The 15,421-nt window shown below is 49.8% G+C and overlaps 1 protein-coding gene across 3 annotated transcripts; it reads right to left on the reverse strand.

The window, feature by feature from the left end:
- Positions 1-2,104: 2,104 nt before the first annotated feature.
- On the reverse strand, positions 2,105-11,689 carry TMEM248 (transmembrane protein 248). Of its 3 annotated transcripts, XM_081890001.1 has the most exons (8): positions 11,531-11,635; positions 8,295-8,404; positions 7,381-7,557; positions 6,095-6,380; positions 5,487-5,637; positions 4,718-4,901; positions 4,368-4,511; positions 2,105-3,382 (listed from the first exon to the last, which is right to left on the reverse strand). In XM_081890001.1, the coding sequence occupies exons 3-8, from the start codon at positions 7,537-7,539 to the stop codon at positions 3,362-3,364; spliced, it is 945 nt and encodes a 314-aa protein (XP_081746127.1). In that variant the 5' UTR covers positions 7,540-7,557; positions 8,295-8,404; positions 11,531-11,635; the 3' UTR covers positions 2,105-3,361. The 3 variants fall into 3 exon arrangements, with proteins under 3 accessions (XP_081746127.1, XP_081746129.1, XP_081746128.1); XM_081890003.1 differs by lacking the exon at positions 8,295-8,404 and having other exon boundaries at positions 11,531-11,689; XM_081890002.1 differs by lacking the exon at positions 8,295-8,404 and having other exon boundaries at positions 7,381-7,553; positions 11,531-11,648.
- Between the last annotated feature and the right edge of the window lie 3,732 nt (positions 11,690-15,421).

Consider the following 15,421-nt stretch of genomic DNA (forward strand, 5'->3'; position numbering starts at 1 on the left):
GACCAAACTCACCCATTTCAGTTACCTCAAAGGGGATCCTGTCGCCATCTAGTGACGGCTTCCTGACACATAAATTGTGAGGTCAATTTCACAGAAGCCAGTTTGGGCTCTCTCCACATTGCCCCAGCATCTGGATTGGCAACTTGGGGTGGTAAAAACAAGGTGAGATGGTGCTACCTCAGGACCAAAATGCTAGGCAGTGGAAGTCCTCAAGGTGGCTTTGTGACTCAACCAGGAACTCCCTTCCAGAATCACCGGCCTGGTTCTCTGGGTACCACCCACTGGACTGTTGCCTCTTGGCTGCTGGGAACTGAAAAGCCCATATGGTTTGGATCTCATTGATGGTTTTTTCTAATCGTCCATTTGAAGCTGAGATGCTGGTACACAGCTCCAGATCCTGGCCCCATAGAAGACAGAAGAAGTTCCACATAGGAGAGTTGCCCTGTGATCATTCTAGCTAACCTTTCCAACTCTCTACAATATCCTTTTTGAGGTGAGGTGACCACAACTGTATTCAGCATTCCAAACGGCATCACACCGTAGATGTGAATACAGCGGTATCTTTGTTTTTGAACAGAATGCGTTCTGGGAGTCCGTTCGACTCCTGGAACCATTCAAAAACCAAAGCACGGCTTCCGATTGGCTGCAGTAGCGTCCTGCAGCCAACCAGAAGCCATGTCGGACATTCAGCTTCCAAAAATCGTCCAAAAACTGGAACACTCATTTCCAGGTTTCGATTGTTCAGGAGTCCCATTTGTTCAGGAGCCAAAGCATTTGGCTTCCAAGGTACGACTGTAATGGCATTGAGATATTGACAGTTTTACTTCCCTTTCCATTCCTAATGATGCCTAGTAAGGAATCTGCCTCTTTTTTAAAAAACAAAAACAAAAAACAGTTGCTCCATATGGGGTTGATATCTTCATTAAGCTAGCTGCTACAAACCCAAAGTCTCCTCCTTAGCCAGGTCAGACCCCATGAGAATATATGTGAAATAAGATTTTGTGCCCCAACATGCATCACTTTAACTTGTTTATACTGAATTGCATTTGCCATTTTACTGCCCATTCCCTATTTGTTTAAATACCCTGAACAATTTGGTATTGTTGGCCACCTTCACTGCTCAACCCTAACTGTGGATAGTTTGTGGTGGCTTTAAAAGAGGACGAGACAAATTCATGGAGGAAAGTCTCACACTGGGTGTAAGGTGCTTCCAGAAACAAAACACTCTCAAGGGAACTGAATGATAGTAATAAACTTTTATTTTGCAAAGCAATATCCACATCTTACAAACACAAAAAATTAACCTAGGAGAGAAATGTCATTAACAAATCAGTTACTGACCACCAAGCCCAAAGGTAAGTCAAATGCCACCTTAACTCTACAACATCTCCTGCAGAGGAAGCTGTAGGTGGGTGGGGGGGAGAATAGGGAAATTACAAACCTTCATATCATGCCAGAGAAGCAAATTGGAATGGCAGGTTTCTAACGAGGAAACAAACAGAATCAAAACTGATTCAAGTAATAGTGAAAATGAAAAAGAAAAGAGGCAAGATCAATATGATCCGAACAGCCACTGTCACATTCCACTTGTACCCTCCTGCCTGGAAGTGTCTGACTTCTACATGCCCACCACCAGCCCTTCCTCCTCCTCCTCCTTGCAGATCAGCTCTGAACCACTAACTACAATGGTCTAGAACGGACCATAAAAGCAAAAGTTAAGAGAAACAACATTCTTCTTCTGAAGCCCACCATCTATTTTCCATTTAAAACTTCTGTTTGGTTGGGATTTTAATTTGAAGAGGATGCATTTTTATTTCTTTTAATCCACTACCAGACTCCTAGACCCCGAAGGTCTCTGGAGGTCATCCCCATATCTTGGAGACGTGACAAGACACCAAGCAAGCAAATGAACAGACGAAGGAACTCTTTCCAACGAAAGCAAAGCCACACATCGCGTCCTTCTGTGCAAATGCTAAAAAGCCATTCTCAAAACTATCGTGGGAGAAGAAACAGGGTTGCTTTGATATGGAAAGATGCCGCGGCTGCCACTGGAGAGGGAAGCTGAAGGGGGGGCCGTTAAGGCAACCAGCAATGTCCTAGAACACTCTACATTCTTAAAGAGTGAAACTGGAAGTGCAAACTAAGAATCCACTCCAACGAGCGAGTCTGAAGTTGTACCCGCCTGGACAGCATCCCTTCGCAGCACAAACTGGACCTCAGCATCTCTCACTGTAGGCAAAAGGCACGGCAAACACCAGGCCTGGTCCCAGGAGGCAGCTTGCCCCAATGCTGGCTGCCACTTCATTTCACCATCAGGGACTTGCCCCCCCCCAAAGCCCAGCAGAAGTTCCCAGTCTGAAGAGCAAGAGCTGACCTACACATGAAGATAATAAAACTGCATCATTCCAGACAAGGCGCTCAAATACCTTCCCACATTAAGAAGATAAAAAATACCTGCACCTAAAAAAAGCAAGCATGCCAGAGAGGCAGCCAGCCTTGAATCTTGCCTCAAAATTCTAGTTTTCTACAGACTGGAAGGTGGTGACACAGGTTCAGCAAACTAATCTTTCTCTCATACACCCTGACCATACTTTCTGGAATGGTGCAATCCCAGGAATTCTGTAGCATGTCACTTATCTGCATTAAGGGGGGTGCACTGCAGCAGCCTGATTTGAGGTCCAGGATGGCACCAATGGATATTCTGCCTGTGTTGGCTTAAAAAAATAGCAACACTTAAACAAACAAACCCAGAGTGCAAAGTAGAAGATGCTTCTCTTGCTTTCCTTAAACTAAAATTACAAGTACGCCATCTTTCCTAACTACAGCCAGTATTAAAATATGAATATGCCAGGTGGGGTTTTTTGTCTTGTTTTTAAAGAAATCTAGAAATGTTGGTATCTTTCTGCAAGCAGGGAGGAATTGGGAAGAAAGAGGAACAAACACATTGACTCAGTGGCTTTAGAGCTGCAGTACAGTAGCAGAGAGGTGTGCCCTGCCTCAAACACACTGGACAGACCATGGGGGAAAATAAGGTGCTTTTTCTGAGACACTTGCAAAAGGCATTCGGCCTGTTCCACTGCAGCAAGACAGACACACACAGAAATGTCTCTGGCTCCTTCACAAAACAGCCTGCTATGAACAGGCAAAGAGGCTCCCCACAGCCCAGGGCTGTATCGGCTTAACTTATTCCAAGTAGACTCCGCCTCCTATAAATAACCGTTACAGGCACTTAAAACGTCTTTGGTTGGAATAACCCAACGTCACAAGATAATTAATTCATAACGAACCAGGGTCTAGTTCTGGGTTCGGCAGGCGATGGTTGCAGCAGACACTGTCACTTTTGGAGAAAGGAGGCAGGGGGTCACGCTTCTGAGAAAGCAACCTGCAGGAGGAGAAGCCAAGAAAGAAGGGGGGGTTGAGCTACCCATCGAGGAAGCTGGTACAGTGCCCCTGCCTGTCACTGTCAGGGCAGAACTAGGAAGTGGGGCCTGGGTGGGAATTAGAAACTGCACACAAGTCCAACTTGCATTGAGCTCTTCACTGAGCTCCACCCAGGAAAGTGAGCAGGATGGTGCAGCAGGGACTGGTCACACTTTGCTCCTGCCTCTACAAACCTGCTTGGCTTCTGTACTGGCTGCAGAGGAAAAGAATCTCCTTTCTTTCCTTCGTTCCCTGAGTGTGGGGCTGGGCGAAGTCATAGCAATCCAGCCCACTGCATTTCAGTGTTGGACATGCAGGGTGCAAAGGCCAGCAAAGACAGTAAGTGGGCTGATAGTCGAGAGACAAGTCATTCTCCTCCTCTGCTGGGCTTTCACACAGGATTTGCAGGAGTTAAAAATCCTCTTCCTGAAGGCTGCACATCAGTACCAAGTGGGCAGAAAGAGGGGAGCGCTCTTGGCTTCCACTCTGCCAGCCCACAGCCTGCTTTGTACTCTGAAGGCAAAGGAGAAATGGAGCACTCTGCCTATCCTCCTCCACCAGAACCTTCTATGAAGGAGGAGGTGGAGGCAGCTGGTAGAACATTATGTACACTAATATTCTTGGGGCTAATTTACCAGGCTGGCATGAGTAAGGTCGAGTGGCTGGGGCAGAGGGAGCAGCCTGGCAGGCCAGGATTCTACCCAGCTCAGTGCTGTCTCTTAAGCAGATGGGCTCTCCAGGGTTTCAGGCAAGGTTGTGTCTCGCAGCCCATGTCACAAAGGAGACCGTCTCGGAGACTCCCTCCCCCTGCCTGAGCCATTGACCAGAAGAGGAGCCACACCCCCACATCCCTGCCTGACTCTGGGGTGGCTGCGCACAAGCCGCCCAGTCAATTGAGGCAACGAGATCCCATTACATGGGCACTCAAGGGCTCCTTGCCCACCTACCTTTTCAGGACAGAACTCTGAGTTGCTTTGCCGCAGTTTGCTGGGCCTGCCTTTGATGACTGCATAGCAGAACATAGTTATGACCATCACGAAGAGGAAGTAGCTAGTGTGCATTAAATGCAGATTGATGAGGGAGCGGTCGTCCTGCACAAAGGAAAGAAGAGGTGGGGAGCTGAGATTTTTCTGAGGCTGCAGGAACTCTACATGCAGTTTCCACCAAGGATGGTGGCGGGGAGGGAAGCATCCCCAAGGCTGTGTTTTGGACACAGTGGATTCCCCCCCCCCCCCCCAGCATGTACAGTTGCAGAATATGAGCACATTGATCCATTCACAGTAACCGCATCACTTACATCCGGGACAATAACCGTCAGTTTGGGATTCAACGCGTGGTAGACTTTGCCAACAGCTCCTTTGTAACACCAGAAAGGGTTGTAGTCTTGGGCATATTTGGTGTTTGAATCCCTCGCAGTGGTGAAGATCTTGTACCAGAAGGTCGCGTTGATGTATGTCTCTGGCACACAGTGCGGTGGCTGGCTGAGGAGCGAAGAGACAAGGGTGAGCTGGGTTGGTCAAAGCACAGCACAAAGCCAGCCTGAGACGCAACTCTGCCACACTAAGGTAGCTAAGCATTCCACACCCCTCTAACACCTTGATGGATTGATTCCCCATGCTGCCCGTTCTCAAGCCCCTCTCTTTGAGCTCCTGCCCCACTTTGTAAACTGGCTCTGCCTCCACCCCACCCCACCTCCGGCACCAGCAACCCATTTACCATGCAAGGGTGTGGGGCAGCCCTTCCATGCAGCTGTGCACGCCCAAAGGCACTCAATCAACCATGGGCAAATTGAAGAGAAAAATATTCCGTGGGTTGTTTAGCAAGATTGCTCCCCTCAGCTCAAGTCCCACTCATTCATTTTTGGGAAGGGGGCCCAATCTGTATGTGGATAAACTACAGCCTCTGCTTGCTGCTTCTCGAAATATATGTATCAAAAAGCCAATTAAAAGTTTTTAAAATATGAAGAAGCATATGAATAACTCTCAAGGAAAGCCACCTCTTGAACTGTTGCAGGGTCTCAGAGGCAAACCTGAAGGCGTTAAGCCGCCTCAGCAGCAGATGCTTACACTGTGACAGGGAAGACCCCAGCGGCAGCCGTGACGGTCATGCAGGTTGTGAAGACAGCCTGGTCACAGTGGCCGTGCAAGACACAGTCATCCGAATTCCAGGCAGCTGGCAGCGTGAAGGTGATGTTGATCTCCTCATGTGCTTCTCTGCCTTTTGGGGGGATTGGCAGGGGGGATGAGAAAAGAAAAACATTGAATTAGGTTCAAAGTAGAAGCAGGTTATGCTCAATAAGCAACAATCAAGGGGAAAGCTGCAACTGCAAAGAAGCTTTGCTCCGGCCAGCTCAGGGTTCATTTGAAGCAGAGCGCAATACTCAAGAGTAGACCCACTCAAATTAGTGGGCCCAAATTAGTCATGTCTAAGCTGAAGTACACATAACTGAACCAACTGCAAATACTTCCCCCTTCCCTCCCAGCTTAATTCTCCGACATTTCCCTGTGTCTGTTTTTGGAATGCATGCCCCACCCCCCACCCTGGGCACTCCCTTGTAAAGCGCCACAGACACACATGGTGCTGTATTTGCAGAGAGGTGTGTGGACTATGTTTCTGCTCCTTTGGCAATCTCCCACAGGGCTCAGCATGAATTCAGCTGCGAGTCCTGTTGTACCTGAGAGTCCAATTTGGTGTCCGAAAATGGTGGAGCTCAAGTGCGTGACATTCCGCGAGAAGCCCCCAAAGGGCTTGAGGGGATCCAACGTCAGGGTGATGGCAACCGAGGTGTTGATTGGACCAGAATCCTCGAACGTCTGTGGCGACGGTGTGGAAGGACGGGCCTGACTGCTGGTCATGGCACTTTCTGGGGTCGTGGTGTCATTTATGAGGTGCTTTAGCGTTTCATTCTCCGAAATGCAGAAGTCGAGGTCGTTGAACCGCAGAAGGAAAGTATTCCAGTCCTTAAAGACAAACGGGTCTTGAGTGCCCCTCCGGCTCTCAGCCCTCACCACATCAGTGCCAAACACTCTGTGTCAAGACCAGCTCCGGGGAGCCAAACCCAACCCAAAACTAACTTCAGAATGTGATCAAGTCAGTTAAATCACAGTGAAATCCTGCATTTCTGATTCAGCTGGTTAGGGAATCAAAGGTAAAGGTAAAGGGACCCCTGACCGTTAGGTCCAGTCGCGGACGACTCCGGGGTTGCGGCGCTCATCTCGCTTTACTGGCCAAGGGAGCCAGCATACAGCTTCCGGGTCATGTGGCCAGCATGACTAAGCTGCTTCTGGTGAACCAGAGCAGCACACGGAAACACCGTTTACCTTCCCGCCGGAGCGATACCTATTTATCTACTTGCACTTTGACGTGCTTTCGAACTGCTAGGTTGGCAGGAGCAGGGACCGAGCAACAGGAGCTCACCCCGTCGTGGGGATTCGAACCGTCGACCTTCTGATCGGCAAGTCCTAGGCTCTGTGGTTTAGACCACAGCACAAATTTCACAAGTATCCTATCATCTTTTAGGAGGGAGAATGTCCCAGAAGAAAACAGAAGAGATCTAACCTCCCTCCCACAATTCTACAGCAGACAGACATGCAATGAAATGACAATTGTCAAGTTTGTGGGCCTTCCCCATTCTTATCATTTCAAACTTGAATGGTCAATGCCCATTTGTGGTCCTAGGAAGGTGGCTGCAGAACAGAAGCACCTGAATTGTCTTATCAAAAGGAAATCTGCCTTAAGCCTTTGGACCACTCACTCCTCTGACCCAGGCAGCCCAGAGTCTTTGGGCAAAGACAAGCCATCTTTTGGCTCCATCCCCCCCAGAAACCAGGCTCCTGTCCCATAAGGCAGTAAATTCATTCCTGTCCACGTGGTGGTATTTCTCTCCAGCCCAAAAGGCAAAGCCTCCAGAGCACATCCACCCTTGGGGTATGCAAATACAGACACTGCTTTGTGATCTACCTCTGTCATTTCAGGCGACTTGATCTCCTTGATTTTGAAGAAATAGCCCAGAGTCAGGAAGGCGATGGCCATGGCACTGACACTAATCATGAACACCACCAGGGGTGGGCGGCTGCTGATGTAGACCTTGAGGTTCTCCAGAGGGTTTATGTTGAACATTATTCTGGTCAGGCCTACCTGGAAAACAGGGAAACCGCAAACTGGAGAGAGGGCACCACACTCACTGCCGCCAGGAACCCCAAAGGCCTGATTACTCTGAATGGCCCAGAACTCATCCTGCAGATTAATCCAATGATATCAAAGCACACAATTGCAAAGGCTTCAGGATAAATGGAGAAGCAGTGAGACTCTGCCAGAGCAAAGGCTTTTTGTCAGTACCTTGTCTGCAAGCAAACAGAAGGAGAAGTAGCACCCCCTCACATTCACCCCATTTCATTTATGCAGATAAAGGGATAGGTTATTCTTCCCCACCATGAAGAAAACCAAAAGGGGCTGCAATTATTCTGGAAGATCCTTAGGGAGAAGAATTCCAAGAGGCTTCTGCCTGCTCTTTTTGATCACACCCCCTACACACACACAGCCTCAAGAAAGGTGCTGGATGGCTTGCTAGTTCCCCAAGCCATCATTAGATTCAAGTTCAGGGGCTCTAGTTTCAAGAGCAAAAGTCCCATTTCAAGAACACAGGATGGGCAACCTGTTTTATTTCCACCTCAGCTGAGAAACACTGGATTGTATTATTTTGTGGCATCCGGATACCACCATGTCTTCACCTCGAACACACCACCCCCTGGGCCCAAGCACTGGCTAGCTCATGGACCTCCTAGGCAAGCAAGGCCTTGGGCCTCCCTGCTCCCGCATTGCCCGAGTCAGGTGCTTTTGTTCTCCAGGTGCCCTTGAGAGCTCAGCCCCCTCACCTCTGCCTCATGCCCTTCTCTTGCGCTTGGGTGTGGCCAGAGAGAGACACTCAGCAGCCTCCCAGGGTCTTGTTACCAGGTCAGCAGTTCATGGTGACAGATGAGAAGGCCTAGGAGAGACGTCAAGGAGCCCCTTGTTTGCAAGAGTGGGAATCAAAACAAGCAGAACCAGAAGAAAGCCATCTTATTAACTGTCATTATTTGCTTCGCAAATGCCAGGTCTCCTAAAACTTGGATTTGAATTCTGTTTCCTCATAAACAAATCCTTCCCCTGTATCAAGACTGACATTCAGGAAGTTTGTTTAAAAAAAAAAAACACAACCAAAAGCAGACAGCAGAAAGAAGTTGTCCCTCCATGCCGTCGGGGCTGGGACTCTGGTGCAGGAGCTGCTACCTATACTTCATCAAAATTAAAGTTTTCCATAGCTAATGAATAGCAATATGGTCCAAGGTAACAGCCCCCTACCCCAGCAAGCTACTTGCAGCTCAAGCCTAAATTAAAAAGGGGGGAGAGCCCCCCAAGTGAACCAGCAACCCAACCAGAGAGAGAAATGGTGTTTATGTTCAGTAGACCATTCAAAGACAGGAGGCAAACACCACTTTGAAAAATCTTTGTGCTCTCAGAGCAACACTTAACCTCACCAGTGATATATGCATGTAAATGAGCAACATGCATTTGTGAGTTTGTGGTGAGAAGTCCACGTCTCTTCCTCTGCTGCTTTTCCTCTTCACACACACACACTGGATAGTCCCTGGTTAAAAAGCAGAGCCACTTGCCTGGGTGTACCAATTTAACTTGCTGGGAACACTTTGTCCCCTTTGGTTGAAAAATGAGAGAAAAACGCCACCACCCCACGCTGTCAAACATTACCCAAAGGTAAACAGCACAGGATGAAGATCCAAGCCTTGCAGAACAGGAAAGATCAGTTCAAGAGCCCGGCTGTCTCTGAAGCACGGAGGCAAACTTGGCGGGGTCAGCTGCCACTTGGAATACATCCAGGCATTTAAGGTGATGCCCAGACAGACGTTTCCTCCATCAGTGGGGGATTCTTAACTTGTTTTAGAAAAAAAATATCCAACTTTCCTGCAAAAGTTGAAGGTAGCTCACAAAGGAGGAATAGTCGTACCCTGGAAGTCCAATGGAAACCGTTCCGGAAGTCCATTCATATTTTTTTTAATTATATTTATTGAAATTTTGAACCCCGGAAGTCCATTCAACTTCCAAAACATTCGAAAACCATATTGCGGCTTCTCATTGGCTGCGGAAGCCCCGTTGGACATTCAGGTTCCAAAAGAATGTTTGCAAACCGGAACAATCAGTTCTGGGTTTGCGGTGTTCGGGAGCCAAAACGTCCGAGTTCCAGGGCATTCACAACCAAGGTATGACTGTACATAAATGCAATTAAAAATCCCTAAAGGTAGCAGCTGACAAAGACATTAAGTGCAGCAGCTGAAGAGCTACTAAAGGCCAGGTGGCTTTCTGGGAAAGATGTGCAGTGGCCGAAAACCATCATGGGGGAAGGTGGACCTCCCTGGGCAGGTGGGAGCACCAGAGCTCAACCACGGCTGCCACAGGCCCTTTTTAAAAAAAAATGCTTTATTGTTCATACTTGCATCTGTACATCAAATACATATCTTCCCTATTGACTTCCCATAAGTCAGTTTTGTCAAAACGAAAATCCAACGAAAGAATGTAAGTCCTCCTACGATATATTTAGTACATAAGTTTAACTTCCTGTCCTTTCCCAATTTTTCCACTCTAACCTACTGCCTCAATATATTACTCATGAAATAATAATTTTCATACATATATCAATCTGTTTTCTCCCTTTGAACCTATATTACTCGCAGAGGTTACTCAAAGGCCCTTTTCCTGGCAAAACAGGAGCAGGCCAGTCTTGATTATCTCAATAGAGAGTTCTCTGTCAGCCTCCTCAGAACTCTGTCCTCCTGGGCCTGACTCTGGCAACAGACTCAGCTGACCGAGCATTTGCTTGTGAACCAAGCAGGAAGGCTGAGGTCAGGGCAAGCGGGTTGCAGAGAGACTGTGCAAAGGGGAGCACTTACCTTGCCCTTATTAGGCTTCCTGCTCTCTCCCTTCAATTGCTTGCCACCTGTGTCTTATGTCAGAAGCACTTCAACAAGTCCACCTGAGGACTGGAAGGCGTCTGTCTGCCTTGCCCACCAGGCTTCCTCCAGGGAATTTGCCGTGAATGCCAGAGAGGTTCTGCAACTGTTCCAGAGCTCCCAGACATTCTGTCAGTCGCAGGCACAGTGCATGGAGTCCCTGCAGGGCACTGGACTCAGCTGCAAGTTGCCAATTCCTTCCCACTCCCTGCTTTTGAGATTGGCAACAGGCATTGCACAGGAGCAGTCTCTGCTCCCGCTGCTGACCCATATCCCAACAGCAACTGTGGGGAGCAAGGAAAGCAGTGCAAAAAGGGTTGCGGGGCGGCAGGCATCCTCTCACAATACCTGGAACTGCTTCATCCACCCTGCTTTCCTTGTGCAAAAAGCAAGCATAACGGCAGAAGACGGGAGACAAAAGCCCCCCCCCCCCAAGTTCCGTCCACCTGGGGCAGGAAATAGTCACCTGCGGGCGAAGCCTCTCTGCTACTGCTGGTCCCCCCAGGTGCGGTTGCCTTCCAGTCTCAAGAGCAAGAATAAGAAGGATGGGAGCTGGAGGCCGGCAGCATCCGGAGGGGCGCCGCCCGCCGGCCACAGGTGCTCCCCTCACCTGGGATGGAGATGCTCCTGCTTCTAGCCTTTGGTGAAGGAGCAGAAGCCCAAGCCTGCCCTGCTCTAGCCCCTCCCCTTCCGCGCGAAGGCACACGGAGCAAAGGCAGAGAGGCTCCAGGGCGGCGGCGGCGGCGGCCGGACCCAAAGGGCTGCTCCTCCCCTCCTGTTGCCGGAAGTTTCCCTCCTCCTGACCAGACGCTACCGTCAAGCAGGGAGGGGGGGGAGGCCCAAATCCGAGGAGGGGGAAGGGGCATGGAGGGGAGATCATGGGCGCCCCCCTTAGGTGTGCTGGCTGGGGGGGACCATCCCTCATTTTAAGCCCCCCCCCGGTTCTTCGCCCGCCTTGCCGGAGGGCAGCGGAAGCCTCCCGCTTCCTCGGTGTGCCCCAAACAGGCCTCGGGACCTGGAGAGGGGCTTCTCCCCTCCCCGCCCAAGGAGACGCACTAGCTGCGGTGGGGGGCACTCTGCACATGCGTAGAGGCCCGCCCAGAGCTTACCGGCGGCAGGCTCAGCGCCGGGGCTGCAGCATCTTCCTCTTCCTCCTCCCTCCGGCTGCTTCCCGGCCGCGGCCGCCGCGCGAAGACCCTCCTCGGCTGCCCCGCCCGGGAGGAGAAGCAGCGCGACGGCGGCGCAGCGGGGACAGACTTCCTCCGCCGCCCGCGAACGGGAAGCTCTGGGTGACGTCAGCGCAGCGTCGGCCAAGCCCCGCCCCTCCCGAGTGCAAACGGAGTTCCGAAGCGCCTGCTAAGAATGCGGGGAGGGCGAGAGGGAAGCAAAGGAGAGAAAGGAGCCGGCTGGGGCTCTGGGCAAGGGGGAACCCGGCTGCGCCCTGCAAAGGTTGAGCCGGAGGAGGGGGGGCAGTCGCATAAAAGGCCCCTTCCACAGCAAGGGCGGCTCTTGCCTCGTGGCTCCACCTCAGGTCAGGTAACCCGTCACTGGCTTAGAAGTGCGTTACACTTAAAAGACAAGATGCGCCGTGGAACTCAAGCGGGGGGAGGGAGAGAGGGTGGTGATGGATGAGCTCCCTCGGTTTCTCTCTGCCTCCCACCCCCACCTCCTTATTCTAACGGGGCTCCGGGAGGGATAGGGCAAGTGCGACTCCCCTCCCTGGTCATCTCACTGCAACTCCCATCACTAGTGAGCATGCATGACCCATGATCAGCCTCGATGGGGCTTGCACTCGAGGTTCCTCACGCCTGGAATATTTCTATGCAGCACTTCCAACTGAGAGGTGCTGGTTCAAGCCCTTCTGCACACACTACACCCATCCTTCCCTCAGAAGCAGCGTCTTCCTCACCACTGGGCTACTCATGTGCAACTCGGACCATTGCACAATGGAACAAGGCAGCCCCCAACAACCTGCTGCTAAATCAAGCCTTTGGAAACCCCCTTTTTTTTGCACAGCTCCCCAAAAGTCAAGGTGGCCTCCAGAGGTCCCTGATGCTGGAACTCTGCCATAGTAGGGCTGAGGGGATGCTTGAGAAGTTGATGGGCTCCATATGAGGGAAAGGCAGCCTAGAAATGTAATCATTGCATTAAAATTTCCCACTGGCTCCTCCCTCCTCAGCCCCAATCCACAGCAGGTTTCTTTCCCCTCCATTAACACCAGAGCTAATGGACATCCAAAGCAGGTGAAAGTTGGAAGCCTCCGGACAGATAAAAGGACTTTTTCAAACAGCACACAGTAAAACTATGGAACTCGCTCCCACAGGAGGTAATGGTGGCCTCCAATCTAAAATGGCTTTAAAAGAGGATTGGATAAATTCATGGAGCATGTCCACTAGCCATGATGACTATGTTCTGCCTCCACACTTCTTGACTACCAATTGCTGGAAACCACAGGAGGGAGGCCTCTTGTGCTCAGGTCCCACTAGTGCAGGGGTCAGCAAACCTTTTCAGCAGGGGGCTGGTCCACTGTCCCTCAGACCTTGTGAGGGGCTGAACTATATTTTGGGGGGAGGGGGAATGAATTCCTATGCTCCACAAATAACCCAGAGATTCATTTTAAATAAAAGCACACATTCTACTCATGTAAAAACACGCTGATTCCCGGACTGTCCGCGGGTTGGATTTAGAAGGTGATTGGGGCCTTAGTTTGCCTACCCATGCACTAGCGTTTTTCCCATTAAGGGCATCTGGTGGGCCACTGTGAGAACAGGAGGCTAGACTAGATGGACCGCTGGCCTGATTCGGCAGGCTCTTTTGTTGTTCCTGTGTTTGTATGAAAGAAGCCCTGCTGGCTGGAAGGGGACTCTCTTCTGAGTGAAGACACCGACGACTGCAGCCCTGCCAGGTTAAAGACCACCAGCAAGCAAGAACTCCAGATGCCACACAGCAGCTCTGCCAGCAACATTCCAAAGTAGTAATACAAGGAATGTATACATTAGATGCTTCCCTCCAAAGGAATGAAGCCCTATTCTATCTCAAAACCACCAAGCAACTACTGCCTGCGGTCTGTTCCTTTGGCCTCACAGCTTGCTCCATCTTGAAAGCTGGGGAAGAGCACCCAATGAAATGTGCACCTGAAACATGCAAGTGATATAGCAAATCCAAGGTACAAGCTTCACTCCTGCCACCAACATCCAACCTGTGCAAAGAAGCAGCATTCTAGTATCTCTGCTCCCTTGAAAAGGCCGAGCTATTTGTTCCAAGGCCTGCCACAACTTCCTGGTGCCCAGTCACTCTTGCGCCTATGAAGCCATCCACTTGCTTACTCTGCTTGAACTGTCACAGAGTTCTTCTGCAGAATACATGGCAGTCAGAACTAAGGCTCCAGGCTCCACAGACAGTGAAAATGCTGAGATCTGCCAAGTCCAGGGTAGGAACTTTACTTGCAACATCAATCTTTGATAAAGTATTAATTGTATTGATAGGTAGCTACATATCAGGCTTTAGGGGGGCACACACACTTGAACAGTCTTTTACAATGTTAAACACTGCATTTACTTACTTTTGTCAGGTATGATCTTGAGAAGCCATATTTAAACACATGAGGTTCAGTTAAATTTTTTAAAAAGGAAGCTTTAGAGACCAAATGCTGTTAGTTTATCCTCCCTGCTTCCTAGGCTCCAGGCTGCTCTTCTCTGAAATAAAAGCTCACAGCTCATGATCCCTCAATTTCCCAAAGCCCAAAACGTTTGTCTATGGATAAAAGTGGGAAGGGGGGGGGCTCCCACTTTGCCAAGGGGAAGAGGCAGAAAACCCAAAGATGGAAGACTCATGGAAAATTTCAACAGGGCAAGGCAGTAACTTTTTCTGCTACAGGCAAAAAATATTCTGGGTGCTTCACAACTTCCTGCAGAACAAAGGGGAAGGGTGTTGGAGGGAGAGCCACACAGAGAAGAGCTTCCCAAGGAAGAAGGAAGAAACAACCACCTTTGGCATTGGGGGACATTTGTGGCAAGGGAGAATGAATCAACCAAAGACACTCATGTCATGAGAACAGAAATTGTGACAGAATGTAGGCACACTTCCTATGCTGGGGGCAGTGATCCACCAGAAACCGGCCCTTGCAGGTGCTCCCACCAGTTCCACTCTGGCTTCAGGCCTGAGTACCACACACAGCCAGCCTTGGTCACCCTAACTGATGGTGTGTTTTAGCAGAGAGATGCAGGGGGCAGAGTGCTATCCCCTGCTTAAACCCTCTGAGGCTTTCAATACCACTGATCATAGTATCCTCTTTGAGCAGCTCTGGGAGTTGGCATTTATTGCTGTGGTTCCACTGCTACTTGCAGGGCCACTACCAGACACCAGCACTGGCAGACAAATGCTCAGCCGCCTGGCAGCCTCGTTGTGTAGCCTGCAAGGTTCTAGATTTTGTCCCACATGCTGCTTTACTTCTCCTAGTGGGGTGTGTAGTACGGATTTGTGGTGCAGCATCATCAATATGCAGGTGATACCTTAGTTGCTCCTCTCTGTTCCATCAGAATCAGGAGAGGCTGTGCAGGTGCAGCCTACAAACGGAAGCTCTGTCCCTCTCTCCACCTGTGGCGACCTGGCTATCCCTTATTTTGCATGCATTCCAGCAGCAATTTAAAACTTATTTCTTCCTGCAGGCCTCTATTAGGTAACGTAATTGATGTAATTGTCAACTGTACTTTATTGCCAATTGTGATTTTGCTTTGTTTTTAGATGTTTTGTGGATTGCTGCAAGCTGCCCTGGGCTCTTGTGAGAGGAAGGGCAATAAGTGCAATAAATACTTCTAAGGCTACTACTACTATTACTAAGAACAATGATAATTTCAAAAGGGCCTGCACACTATGGGGCGGAGCTTCCATTCAATCCTATGCACACACACAACCATATTCTTCATATATATATATATAATTTGAACTGCACATATGAAACCACCATGGTAGCTTTCACACTGTAGCCAACAGCAAAAAAT

This window comes from Podarcis melisellensis (assembly GCF_964234715.1).
Source record: "Podarcis melisellensis genome assembly, chromosome: 15".
Taxonomy (NCBI): Eukaryota; Metazoa; Chordata; class Lepidosauria; order Squamata; family Lacertidae; genus Podarcis; species Podarcis melisellensis.

Coding starts and splice junctions, on each gene's coding strand:
- TMEM248 (XM_081890003.1), bottom strand. CDS start 7,539: ATGTTCAACATAAACCCTCTGGAGAACCTCAAGGTCTACATCAGCAGC. Junction 6,381..7,380: donor AGTCGCCTGAAATGACAGAG/GTAGATCACAAA, acceptor TTTGTCTTTAAG/GACTGGAATACTTTCCTTCT. Junction 4,902..5,486: donor GGGGTCTTCCCTGTCACAGT/GTAAGCATCTGC, acceptor TTCGCTCCTCAG/CCAGCCACCGCACTGTGTGC.